The sequence below is a fragment of the Acanthopagrus latus genome, chromosome 12 (genome assembly GCF_904848185.1).
Source record: "Acanthopagrus latus isolate v.2019 chromosome 12, fAcaLat1.1, whole genome shotgun sequence".
Taxonomy (NCBI): Eukaryota; Metazoa; Chordata; class Actinopteri; order Spariformes; family Sparidae; genus Acanthopagrus; species Acanthopagrus latus.
In genome coordinates, this window is record NC_051050.1 from 21,419,400 (window position 1) to 21,433,201 (window position 13,802).

Genomic DNA, 13,802 nt, shown 5'->3' on the forward strand with positions numbered 1-13,802 from the left:
TAAAATGTCAGACTTTTTCTATCTCAGATTGCTTTTTAAAACATTTTCCTATTTTGTATGGCTCTTCGCTGTCTTACCTTTTCTGTAAACTTAAATGGTTCTGCCTCATTTAAAAGTATTTCCAGTTCTGTATTATATATGCGAGCTCTCCTTTTGTTCTTTATAAATCCTCTAGAAGTCTTTCCAGTCACGTTCCCCTACAAGACTTTTGAGTGTTTGTTTTACTTTCAATGTTTCTGAAACACACACAGTGTTGATAGTGTGATTCTCATGGCTTTACGTGCATGACACCAGTGTTTAAACAGAGTGACATTAGCGCTGACCCGTTGCCTAGGTTAAGCGTAATCCACAGTTAATTGGCACCTAGTGGAGGTCAGAGGGGTCGGCTATAAAGCCCACTGGCACGTATGTTGTCAAACAGTGTCTCGTTACTGTCAAAGGTCTCGGCTTAAAAGTCAAAAGAGCAGCGGAGAGTGTCCTGATTAAGATGCGGTGATTGGAATTAAGTGCCCGCTTACCGCCTGTTAAATCTCTCTGTGTACCGTGCAGCAGAATTAGCAGCTCCCAATGCACACATGACATATTAAACAAGTCTAGTCTGAGAGGAATTAAAGAGATTAAACTCTCACTGAGCAGGGAACAGGTTGCAAAAATGTGTGGATTCTTTTTTTAAATGTAAGTCATGAATTGTATTTATTCATTGTATGTTCCTTTTCTATTTTTTTTCCACGTTTTACACGTTGTTTTAGTTTACCTTTCTTTCATTTCAGTGCCGTTGTCTGAGTTTGAATCACTTGCTGTATGCTCTGTTGGTTTGATTCATCATTTCATTTGAACTTCTCTCGTTAGACCTTGCCTCTATCTTCCTTTCAATCCCTCCATCTCCATCTTTTCTGACGAATGACTCAGACGTCTTTCTGCCAGAGGCATCAGGTAAAAATGTGTGTGACGGAGCTTTCAAGGAAAAAAAGGGGGAAGCATTCATCAGCTCCTGTTTTGCATGGGACTAATGTTTGATTTTCTTATTTAATTTATGTAAACCTTGGAGTTTTCTTGTATGTATGACAGTCAGACTGACTTATAATTAATAAGACGTGCATCCTTTTTCAGTTTCAAATAGACATTGTAATTCTGTAAGGATATATCGTGACCTACCGTTGATTAGCACACTTGGTGAGTCCATCTTCATCTTACAACAAGAAAAGTGTAGGTCAGAAACTTTAATAACATGTATGTTAAGTTTTTAACTCTGACAAACTTCCACTTATGATGATATTATACAGCTTAGTTAAAACTGCTGCTGCTCCTCATGAGCCTAGAAAAAAAGAGGAGCACCACACACAAGACGGTGCAGTATATACGTAGAGTCAACATATTGGCATGAAACCTTATATGACCCGGCTCTGTACCAATTCGTGCTCCGGTAGATTAGTTACTTGAAAGCTCACATTCTTTTTTTTTCATGAACCGTTTGATATTTTGCCTCCATGTACCAACACAGAAATTTGGTCTTCAACGTTGAAAAGAAATCCAGTGGAGAGCCAGAATGAACGTTTTTATGATGGCTAGTTTTCATTGCATGCAGTAAAAGCTACAGGGAGGATCTGAACCCTGGTAACCTCTTTAATCTGAATGAGGCATGCGCTTTACCAGGTGAGCTATTCATCCGCTTCATTATATACCTTGTTTTGGGCGTCCAACATTTGACTATTAGCCTACGTGATGAAGGTTGGATGACTGAAACATGGTATGCAATAAAGCTGATGAATAGTGCGTGCCTCATTCAGACTACTGAGATTTAGACCCTGTAGCTTTTGCTGCAATGAGGTAAAGACTGAAGTTGAAAAGATGTCTAAAATTGCCTTGAACCCTGCGAGGATGTCACTTGGACATCGTCAGTGAGCGTTAAGAAAAAGACGTCTTCAAAGGATGACAAAAATACCTCCGTCTTGCTCTCCACTGGACGTCTTGTCAGCATCGGCAAAGACGTTTAATTTGTCGCCTTTGGATTCTCTCGTATGCTTGAGGGACACTTTTATACTTTGGATGATGGCTTTACTTTACTGCAACCACAAAACAACAGAGAGGCAAATTCTAATCCAAAAAAAATGCGAATCTGAATTGTGAATTTGGCTTTTCTTCCCAATAAAGCCTTAACTGTTGAGTCGCTTTTGTAATTTTCATGTGTTTTCAGATAAGTTTAGCTTTCTCTACTTTTTGTAATGTTTATCACCTCTGTCAAATACGTCACCCCCCCCTCTCAGTTGAGACGGCACCGCGACAGGAGTGCTCTCCTCCCCTGGTGGAGAGCCACCAATCCAAAGAAGTCTCCTCTTTCTCCTCCACCACATCCTCTCCTTGGGACTCACCAGAAAACCCCTTCCAAGCCCTCAAGCCTGTGCCAGCGAGGGCTCAGAGCGCCCCCATCACCCTGCCAACTGAGCCGGTCGACCCAATCAGAGGCTCACCTGCCGCCAGCCCCCCAAAAAGTGTCGATGCCTTCTCCTCCGTGTCCTGGTCCCAGAGCCAGTGGATCGCCTTCAGTGATAACTTTGCACCACCTCGCCGGCAGGGCTCAGGGACGTCTGTGAGGGAGCTCCAGAGGCCTCCGTCCGGCTCCGGCAGGTCGAGTCGCTTCCTCTCTGACGACTCCGCCGACGCCTACTGCAAAGCGTCGGGCAGCAAAGAGGACGGCAGTTTCTCTGATGTCTTCTCTGGGATTACAGATTGGGGCGCTGCTCCATCAGGCAAAATATTCACTGGTAACATTATTAGTGACGCTGGAGCCTTTTGTTATGCCTGCGGTTTGGTTTGAGGTTTATTTTTATATTTTGTTTTATTTGAACTTGAACACATATTGTGCGTTTGTTTTCGGTTGTTGAGTTGACAGTTGCATTTCTTTTGTTGTTCTTTCATTATTTTACTTTACAGATGCTTATCTAACTCTGCCTGGTTTGCAACATGTCTGTCTTTGAGTTGTTTGAATTTAATTTGTGGAATGCGTTTTTTATGATTTTCATGTTTGTAAAAAAAAAAGTTGTTTTGTTTTGTATCGATGCATGATTGTTCTGCATCTACTTGTACGTAGCACAGTTGCAACACGTGTATACATGTTTATTTGTTCCAGATTCCCATGGTGTTTTACTGCCACTAACCAGTAAAACTTTCATCTCCGTTTAGTGCCAGTACCAAACCGACCCACAACCCCGCTGACAGCTGGAGCCCTGGTGCCGCCGCCACGACCCTCGTCCAGACCCAAACTCCCCACTGGAAAACTCACAGGAATCAATGAAATTGTGAGTAATTATCCTTGTAGGTGAAGCACAGCATTGACTACTGATCTGATATTTGATAACATCGTCCATTCTGATCGACTCCTTTCACTCAGGTACGGCCGTTCAGCCCACCCAAGACATCCAACGCCAGCCCTCCTCCTACTGCACCACTCGCCCGGGCGGAGAGCTCCTCCTCCTTGTCCTCGAATGCCTCGCTCAGCGCCGGCAACACGCCCACCGTTGGTAAGCTTCCTCCGCCTCCTGCGTGTATACACAATCTCCCTTTTCTTTGACTATTTCTTCTCCTTTTCTTCAGCTCTTCACCAACCTGCCACGTACCTTTTCCCTCTCTTCTCACTCCTCTGTCCTTCCTTCCTTAACTCCTCTCCTCACAGGAGCCAAGCACACCTTTGCCCCTTCCCTCTCCTCCCCAGAGCCAGAGCTGCTCTCCCTCTCTCCTTTCTTTCTACTAAGCCAAAGTGAGTCTGCCTTTTCCAAACTCTTGTTTCCGTAAAAGAGACTCCTCCTTTCTGTGGTGTTTCACTGTGGTGTCAGTCATCTCTCCTCTGCATACATTTCAATGATGCTAAGAATGTCATCGTTAGGGAGTGTTAGCTCTTCGTTCATCTCTGTGCAAAATCATATCAGTGTTGTCAGCTTTAGGGCTCAACTTCTGCCATCACACATTTCGGAAGCTGGCTTCATCTCTCTTCTCACATTTGTGCTCTCTGGGTTTGTTTGTCTCCTCTTTCTCTTCTTTGTGCCTTTTTAATTTGGCGTAAAGAGGATGATGTGTTCATAGCGAAGCTGCCTACCTTTGAGAAGCGGTGTGAAACACCAGCAGGTACAGTTGAAGTTCATACAAGAGGACTCTCCTCTGTGTTTAACTCAAACTAACACCAGTCTGCCGGATGAGATGGATTGGACAACTGGATCTCTTGCGTGATTTCATTTCTCTGTCTTGTTCCCTCTCCGTGTTCACCTTTTGTCTCATCTGTCCTACTGTCAACAGCATCGACTTCTAACATTGTGAAGATTTAATTTTTTTGATAATTTTTTTTGATTAATTTAAAGAAACAGTTCACCCTGTTCCTTTAATATGCTGTTTTTAAACTAAAACATTGTAAACTAAAAGCAGCAGTGGCACGATCTAATCTAAAAACTTTATTTCTTTTTGAAAAACAACAGAATGTACTGATTTTGCAACGTATGAATGACTGACTACATGAAATGCAATAATACAGATATTGTGTATTATGTAATGCATCTTCGCATGATGGAACCTTCCTGATTCTGATGTGAGCTCCGGACCCCGCTGTTATAAAAGTCCGATCTGCAGCTGCGTCAACAGACCTCAAACTCTGTGCCTCTCTCGTTCTCAGGGACGTCTCGCGGTCCCAGCCCTGTGACCCTGGCATCCCAAGATGCTTTGCCCATTGCTGTGGCCTTCACAGAGTCGGTTAATGCTTACTTCAAAGGAGCTGATCCCACTAAGTGAGTCTCACATGACCTTGCTGCTCAAAGGCCCCGACATGGACCTGCACGCATACACATTTTTGTCCATATTTGAACCTCAGCTACAACACGTATGACATTATGAGCTGCACTCAACACGCTGCCGTACTCGTCTCCAGCCCGATGTGCGATTTTTATTTTTTTTTTGCAGAGTGGATCTCCGTCTTCGCTCTGCATGTGTGGAATGTTTTGCGTTAGTCTGACACCATTCTTTCATAGTGGATAACCTGCATGGGGCAGATTATAGTCCGGGGCAGAGAAAACATACAGCCTTTTATTGGTTAACTGCTGCTAAATTGCTGCTGTGCAAAAGGCTTATTTTTGCAGGGATTAGCAAATGGAACATTTCATAAGCAATGCAGGTTGAGACCCGCTGTGGGCCGTAACCACCGCCGCACAGGCAGACCGCAACTGGAGGAAGACTCATCTCGCTTCAGAGTTTGTCAGAAATGTATATTAGACTATAGAAGCACACAGACGTATATAAAGTAGGGCTGCGACTGATGATTATTTTCAGCATTAACTGTTTAATCTATAGAATGTCAAAAAGTGACGTCTTCAGTTTCTTATTTTGTCCAAAATGATATACCAAAACTCAAAGACTCTTTATTTACTTTTATAAATGGCAAAGAAAAGCCACAAATCTGTATATATCCTTATTTTTTCTTGAACAATGACTGAAGGGAGAAATTGATTGGCAAAATAGACACTCATTATATTATTCTATCAATCAATCAATCAATCGGTACAGCTCTGATGTTAAGACAAGTAGAAATGGAGATGTTTTACACCTGTGACGTAAAGCCATGTGTCTACTCTACTCACTTCGAATTTAAAAATGTTTTACCCTTTTATATTTGTAATAGATATTCTATGACTCAAAAAAACATTTTGACACTACCAGCAACACATACACGCTCCAACACGAGGTTAAACATTTCTTATTCGAATGGCCCAACAGTAATTTTGATATTTTACATGGAGAAGAGATGTAACGATTGCAGGAATTACCTTATTCTATCCCGTATATCATTCCCTCCCCTTACCAGACATGTCGGAGATGAGAAGTTTAAGTCACATCTTAAAGAAAAACTGTCAAAATTCTCTGGTTCCAGCTTCTGAACTGTGAATATTTTCAGTTTTCTTTGCTCTAAAGTAAAAGTAAATGGAATATGTTTGGGTTTAGGACAAGACAAGACATTTGAGGGCGTCATCTTTGGCTTTGGGAAACACCGATCAACATTTTTTATGACAAACAAAAGGAAAAAATAATCAGCAAATGCTACCTATGCCGTCACTCATTCGTCTGGCTGCTTTCCCCAGGTGCATTGTGAAGATCACGGGAGACATGACCTTGTCGTTCCCCATGGGCATCATCAAGGTGTTCACCAACAACCCCTCCCCGGCCGTGCTCACCTTCAAACTGAAGAACACCAGCAGGTTGGAGCAGATCCTGCCCAACCAACAGCTAGTATACAGGTGAGACGTCACCCCGCAAACGGCTTGAACACTTCGCATTGCGAGTGAAGTTGAGATTTGCAGAGCCGATGAGTTGATAACCTGTCACGGTCGTGGTTAAAGCGGGATTTGGACCCGATGATGCGAGCGAGGACCGAGGAAATGTAGTCTGCGTCAGTGAGAGGAAATTCAATTAGTAATCTGACATAAACCTATCATTAGGCTGTCGGGGAAGTATTTTCCACCAGACTTTAACAGCCAGGTTCTCAACAGCCCATGTCTCTTCTGAAACACTTCACGCCCCTAAAATAGCAAAGAACAGCAAACCCTGTACAACAGCTGCCTCATTTAACGGCCCTCTCACCTCTTTAGTCAGATGTGTTGAATTCATATTTAAATGTGTTGGTTCTATTTTAAATCTCGATGTGGATACAGGACTTCTGTATCCTGTCCCAAAAAGTAAAGATAAAAATAACATCTGTCTGTTTTTAATGCGTCTTTTATGCTCTGTTTTGTCTCATAGACCACATGGCTCTACTAATTGAATCAAATGGAATTCATGATTTAGTAGCTGGTTGGATATAACAGGGTCACTTTTTCCAAGCTATTGGAGCTTTACACACAAAGCCAAGAAGCACCATGAATAATTGAGCCTCTGATTATTCCTTGTGTGTGAATGTGTGTGTGTGTGTGTATCTTTCCTGACTGTTTGTTTTTTCAATCCAGTGATCCTTCCCAAAGTGACTCTAATACCAAGGACTTCTGGTTCAACATGCAAGCGCTGACGTCCTACCTCAGAAAAGCCTCAGATCAGAATCCATCAGCTTCCTACTATAATGTGGACATCCTAAAATACCAGGTCAGTCAGCCAAAGTCGAGCCGAGGACCTAATCCAGATAAAATAACTGTAGTTGGAAGAATGCATTTCCCAAAGTGCTTCACCCGCCCGCCAGGCGAGTCTGAGAAAGAAGTAAAAAGTGTACACGAGTGTCAGGGAGTGAGCATCGTGGAAATACAAGAAGAATGTATTTGTTTTGTTTTGTTGTTTTTAACTTTTTTTATAGCCATGTTCTGAAGATAAAGAGAAAAGATCTCGCAGCCTAAACAATCTCAGTGATGATTAAAAAAATAAATACCATTCTGAAAATATTCCAGAAGTTTTCACACAGCCTCCACAATCGTTCTGCACCAGTCTTTATGATTAGATTTACTATTCCAGAGCTTTGCACCCATCTGGTTTGAGCCCTTCACAGCAATATATTGTAGGGTTAGTCCTCATGTCATACAAACACACAGGTGAAATGCCACCTCGAGATAACATCGTCTTTAAAACAAACCCTAATAAAGCTTCTTTTATAGCTTCGAACTGGCTTATTGACCTGATGAAATGAGTTTATATTGTGTGTCCTCCTACATAAAGACTGTCTTGTTAAGGCTTTAAACAGAAAATCCAACTTGTCAGCACCATAAGTGTACAGGCTAAAAGTGCTAACCCAGGAAAACCTGCCAATTTGAAGTAATGTTACTATAAAACCTTTTTCCATCTTTAATGTTTATCTCTATTAAGCTGTAATATGTAAGGGACTGATTTGTTATTTGTTTTGTGTGTTTTTTTTTTTGTTTTTTTTTAAAGATCCTCTCATCACCCTGTCCCTGGAGGGTCTTATTGTAAACCTGTTTTCTATAATACTGGTGAAATTAGGATTCATGTTTACCCATTTCAACTTTATTTATTTAGCACTTTACACAGAACGCAGTTGAACCCAAGAGCTTTTCCAGCAGCAGAGGGAAATTAGAGTAAAAGAAGGAAACAAACACAACGGAGGAAAAAGAAATCAGGGTAATGATTTCGACTCCGAAGGCTCAGTGTCATGTTTGTTTTTGTGATTAATTTTATTTGCATCATTGGCCCTTTTTAAAATATGGAACTAGCTTCTAGTTCTGAAATGTGGAAAGCCTTAAATCTTCCGTGAGCACCACTGGTTTCAAAAAGAAGTCAGATTGCATGGAAGCTTATGAGAAAGCAACTCTACTTCTCTCTTGATTTATTACCTCAGTGAACAGTTTCCTATTAAGTTTACAGTTTCAATCTCTAGTTTCTAGTCTTCTTCAACACAGCATGATGTTCATTTTGTAAATTAAGTTCCCATTTAATGTAAAATGCGCGATAAAGCAGGGTAGACTTAAGGACGTGGCTACCTTGTGATTGACAGATTGCTACCATGGCAATCAGATTATCCTGTCCAGCTCCACCTTCTCATCCAAATATGGTCACTTATGGCCAAGCAACCTCAAGATCCGGTCTCTGATTTATATATATATTGATCCTTAATTTCTCATTTTATTTATAAGCCATATGGCTGTCGCGCTGGAGGAGGTTAGGGTTAAATGTTTTGTTGGAGAATTCTTCAGCTGGTTTGGCCACACTGTCATCAAGCATCAATCGTTGGCCCTCCAGTCTGCACACAACCTCACAAACCACTGAAGGCTGTCCTGCCACCCCATAATCAGAATTTTTTTTGGGAGTTCTCCTGACAAATAAAGTTTTAGTTTACATGTGGCGGATTGAGACATGTAGGTATTTATTGAAATATAAGCTCACCGAGGTGTAAAACAAACAGTCCGTGAATTCAGATCAACAAACAAGAGTTTTGTTGATGGAAGAAGTCAGTTTTTGTTTTGGCGTCTGTCTTTGAGCTTTCCAGGAAGCTCTGGAGGAACATGAGTGTTTTGTTTTTAAGTCGCTTTTTGCACTTTCAGCAAACCTACGAAACATGTTTGTGGCAAAACCATGTTGAAAATTGCGAGTCAGATTTCGTGGTCTCATGGGAACGTCACTCTGATAGTTTCAACTCAAAGCAGCTTCATTCATATTTAAAGTTTGACTGCAAACTCTGTGCACTGCGTTCAGGTGCTCTCTGATGGGATCCATTCCACTCCTCTCAACCTGACCGTTTACTGGAAGTGCACACCGAGCACATCAGACCTGCGGGTAGACTACCGTTACAACCCAGAGTCCATGGCCATCCCTGGTCCGCTCACCAATGTGCAGATCTTAGTGCCTGTTGATGGAGGAGTCACTGGCATGCAGTCTATTCCCAACTCCATCTGGTAAGATGTGACGCTTCTTACATCAGCAGGAGGATTAAAAGTGTGACATGCTCAAAATATTCTTTCTGATCTCAGTTGAACTAAATTTATCAACAGAACGTATACAAATAACCCTAACCCTGGAGCCAGTCCTGTTCAGACTCTGGTTAATCACCTCCGTGCTTTATTACTTATCATCAAACTTGTGCTCATCCATCCATGATGGAGCGGGAGGTTCCTAAGCCCAGTTCTGTTACCTGTGGTGCAAACACAAACACTCTCAATGCATCTAACAATTAGCCCAAGCTTCCTCAGTCTGCTGATAGGGCCACTAGCTGTACAGCTAAGTGAGTTGATAAGCTAACAGCAAGAAGTATAGCGAGCAGCAGTTAGCCACTCCAGTGATATGCTATATGATTTGTTCTGGGCTACCTTTAACAGGTGGCTAATTCTTACATATTGCACCTTTTTATACAAAAACAGCTGAAGATGTTATTTCTTCCTCTTATTTTAGGAATTCGGAACAAAATAAATGTCTGTGGAAACTGAGCGACATCTCAGAAAAGTCTGAAAATGAAGGTAAATCATCTTTTTTCTTCTTTGAGACCGCTTGTTTGAAATCCTACTCATAAAGAATGAAGAGTTAGGTTAGTTGCTTCCAAGTGAGTGTGTTTGTTTGTGTTTGACCCCAAGGCGCCGGGTCCCTGAGGGCCAAGTTTGAGCTGTCGAACGGACCCTCGAACCCCTCCACCCTGGCCGTGCAGTTTATGAGCGACGGGAGCACCCTGTCAGGAGTGGACATGGAGCTGCTGGGGAGTGGGTACAGACTTTCTCTCAACAAGAAGAGATTTGCCACAGGTAGGCAGTACATCCAGACGTAACTGATACTGCTATTATTAGTGCATCAACAACTCAAACTGCACATCTGTTTTCTTTAGGACGTTATATGGCAGACTGCTGAGGTGACCCACCACTCTGGTTCTGAAAAAAAAAACACAAAAGAAAAAAACAAACCTGGCCTTAAACAAAGGTTGGCAACTTTGCGAGGTGTCCTGGACCTCTGGATCCATCTGAGCACAGTCAGGCTTCTGCCCAGGAGGCGAGAATTTCACTACAATAAAACAGCACTGAGTATTGAACACTGTTGAAAGAAAAGAAAAGGAAAAAAAAAGAAAAGAAAGAAAAGTAAAAGAAGATGAGCTTTCAGGAAATATGTAGATATGAAGTTTAATAATGCTTTCTGATCAATTCACTTTTGTATAGTCAGAAACAATTTATGGATTTTATATAAATCTATATTGTATTTGAAAAATCATGAAAAAAAAAATGAAAAAAAGTGCACTAACAATCTTTCAGATGCTCTTTCTCCTCTTATATTCATTTTCTCAAGAGCCTTACGAGGAATATAAACAAAAAATCAAAAGGTTTCTCTCTCTGAACTGTAAATATTAACACTGAATATTCTGCTCGGACTCAACTCTCGATTCAGTTTTGTTTGCTGATTTTTTTTTTTTTTTCTCCTTTCTTCCTCCACTTCACCATTCGTCTTTTTTTGATCATGTGCAATGATGCAATGAAGGTAGAATCTGTCTCGGACAGTCCTCACGAACCTGTGGCACAAGCTTGACCTTTAAAATAACATTCAAGTGCTTTCAAACAAATGCAAAAAAAACAAAAAAAAACAGATACTGACCTCAGTGCCTCCTCTTATTCTGTGGGTTTAAGGTTTAATAGGCAACACACGTGCGTCAGTGTTTTTAAACCTGAATTCGGGTCTCCTGATTTACATTACGTTTTCTAAACAATCAATTTTTTAGAATTGAACTTGTAAATTCCCCCTTTTCAGCCATGGCTCATCTTTTTTTTACACTTTTAAAGCTTTGATTTTTAGTCTTCACAAAAAAAAAAAAAAAAATACGGGAAAAAAAGAAAATTCAGCACTCTTGACTGTAAAACATTGTGTCAAATGTTAGATGCTTTCAGAAGAAAATCGAGGGATATGAACCCAAATTTAAGGAGCCTTTTTAAAAAAAAACAACAACAAAAAAAAACTGGCAGTGTTTTTTTTAATCAAGCTTTTGTGCTCTATTAATGGAGAAATGTGCCTGATTGTTAACTTTTCTCTAATCTTTTTTTATATCTACTACAGCACAGTTAATGAGAATAGCACCAACAATGTGCCAGTTGTGTTTTTTTTTTCTTACACCTTTATTTGGATGTTGAAGGGAAACTGTTTATATGACCCAACTGTCTTCCAGCAATGAATGAGTCATGTTTTGCCTTCTGTGACTGAGTTCGATCATCGGACTCTGTTATATCGCGCCTTTTTTTCTATTCAACGCTCGTCAGGTGACCTCCACCTCCCACCGGCTCGCTGAGCAGCAGACGATGTGAGTGAGCAGTAGCACAATAAGGCCAAAATTAATGACGGACGTGCCTTATCACAGCTACTTGACGCTGAATAATCCAGTGTTGTTGACTGTGGTTTGATATTGTGACACAGTTCTGCCATTGCCCTGTGATAGCTTAGTGACCTGCCATGCCTCTCGCCCTGTGCATGCTGGGATACAAAACAGCATAAACAGCACAAGCTGGGTCAGAAAATGTATGGATGGATGAGAAAAAGCCCGAAACGTTTTTGCAAACCACAGATGTGCTGAAAGTTTTTGTCGTTACGTCGCAACTTTACGTTAAATTCACAAAGCTGTGCGCATCCTGTAGGCACAGTAAAACCAGGATGGGGCGTAAAATACCTGTTTTGTCACTACAAACAAGGCTGGAGATGTCGCATCTCCAAGTCCAAAATATCCGGTTTTGTCACCACAAACACAACTGTAGACGTCACAAAAACACCCATTTTCGTGCCCACAAACTCATCTGAAGATGACCCAACTTCACGTCTAAAATATCCAGTTTTGTCTCCACAAAAGCAGCCAGAGGTGTCCCGAGGTCTTGTTAAATCACCCGGTTTTGTTGCCGTGAATGCAGCCACATATGGACTGACACCCCCGTCGCAAATATCAGCTGGAAATTGTCCCGAGGTCTCGTTGACATCATCCAGTGGAGCCACGCTTACAAATGTAGAAACGCCATCGATATGAAAGCCAGGACATGAATATGTAGCGCGACATGCACAAATGTGAACGTATGGTTTGCAGAAACGTTACCCGCCGACATTTCATCCTGGCGACTGGGCTGGAAAAATGCCACGTTTGACTCTTGGTGCTTCATTCTTGTCTTATACTAATGAAGGCTGCTGCTGTAGAGGCTGTTGGATTTTCTTGACGGAGTATTTTTATGTTGTGTAGGACATTTTTCATTGACCTCAACCATGTTAATGGTCCTTAAGTTGCGTTGGTTCGTGACGTGTCTGGGAGATGCGATTAGTTGCCTGGAAGCTGTGACTGAAAGTTGATGAAACCTTTCAGGGCAGGAGTTTTTCGTACACTGTGCATCACACGGCCAAATGACCTCTCAGATAAGATTTTAGGAAATAACTTCTCACGCGAGGCTTATTTTTTACAGTCCGCTGTGCTGTGAAACAGGGCTCATCGTAGTTTTTCCATTTAAACTCATATCCATAGTTGATCTCTTGGAAACGAATCATTTCTTTTGATGTCGTTCATCATATCTGACCAGGGTGATTATATGTGATAACCATGTTTTGTATGATTTTTGTACAATACCTGGTTTAAACTCAAGCCTTTAAATGATCATTTAGAAGCAGACACCTTAAATAGATGATGGAAGTGTCCGTTTGAATTTTGGTCTGTTTTTAAATTTTGTATCTCACTCTGAACTATAATCAGCCAAATGTTTGGAGGTAGTTCAAATGAACATGTTTACATGAAATCCTAAAAAAATTGTAGCAACGGACATTTTTTTTTAACAGTGTTTAATTACATCAGTGGTTTTGGTCAGATGAGTCGAAAGCATTACAAAAAAAAAAAACACGAGTACGCAGATTCTGTAATTGTATTCTGTATTAGCAAGCTGGTTCTTGCTGTCCCTTTAAAAATCTTTCAGAAATAAACTCACAAGGCTTCTTTTTCAGTCACTTTCACATTCTGTCTTTCTGTCTTTATATGTTGTATTAAACAGAGTTTAAAGAGAGCAAAAAATTGTGTAAATGATTCTCATAAATTGTACATTTTTACCAATATCAGCCACTTTTTGTCTCTACTTTATGATTTCTCATTGTGCCTGTATTAAATGTGTAATATATGAATATATACAAATATATTAAAATGACTAAATGTGTCCTGTGTGATTGTTTTACACCTTGTCGTGGTAGAAAAGTAAGAATGTCAATAATGATAGGGGTTTTGCTGGATGCTGACTTTTTATCTAGTGCATTTATTTTAATATCTAGCTGGATTAGCATATAATTCTTACCAACATTAATGTGTACCAGCCTGGTGGTGACCTTGCTTTTCGTCTCACACCACCATCAGCTGAAAATGT

At 41.0% G+C, this 13,802-nt stretch overlaps 1 protein-coding gene across 4 annotated transcripts in view; it reads left to right on the plus strand.

Moving 5' to 3' along the window:
* The window catches only part of fcho2 (FCH and mu domain containing endocytic adaptor 2), a 49,196-nt gene extending 35,598 nt beyond the window's left edge, over positions 1-13,598 (plus strand). For 2 of the 4 annotated variants that reach the window (XM_037116962.1, XM_037116960.1), the window contains 11 exons: positions 2,265-2,762; positions 3,181-3,296; positions 3,389-3,518; positions 4,060-4,119; positions 4,658-4,769; positions 6,114-6,269; positions 6,975-7,107; positions 9,160-9,359; positions 9,853-9,917; positions 10,032-10,196; positions 10,277-13,598. In XM_037116962.1, the coding sequence (XP_036972857.1) occupies positions 2,265-2,762; positions 3,181-3,296; positions 3,389-3,518; positions 4,060-4,119; positions 4,658-4,769; positions 6,114-6,269; positions 6,975-7,107; positions 9,160-9,359; positions 9,853-9,917; positions 10,032-10,196; positions 10,277-10,299 (1,658 nt within the window). In that variant the 3' untranslated portion in view covers positions 10,300-13,598. The remainder of the gene's footprint in view (positions 1-2,264; positions 2,763-3,180; positions 3,297-3,388; positions 3,519-4,059; positions 4,120-4,657; positions 4,770-6,113; positions 6,270-6,974; positions 7,108-9,159; positions 9,360-9,852; positions 9,918-10,031; positions 10,197-10,276) is intronic. The other 2 variants (XM_037116961.1, XM_037116963.1) reach the window with 2 other exon arrangements.
* Positions 13,599-13,802: the final 204 nt, after the last annotated feature.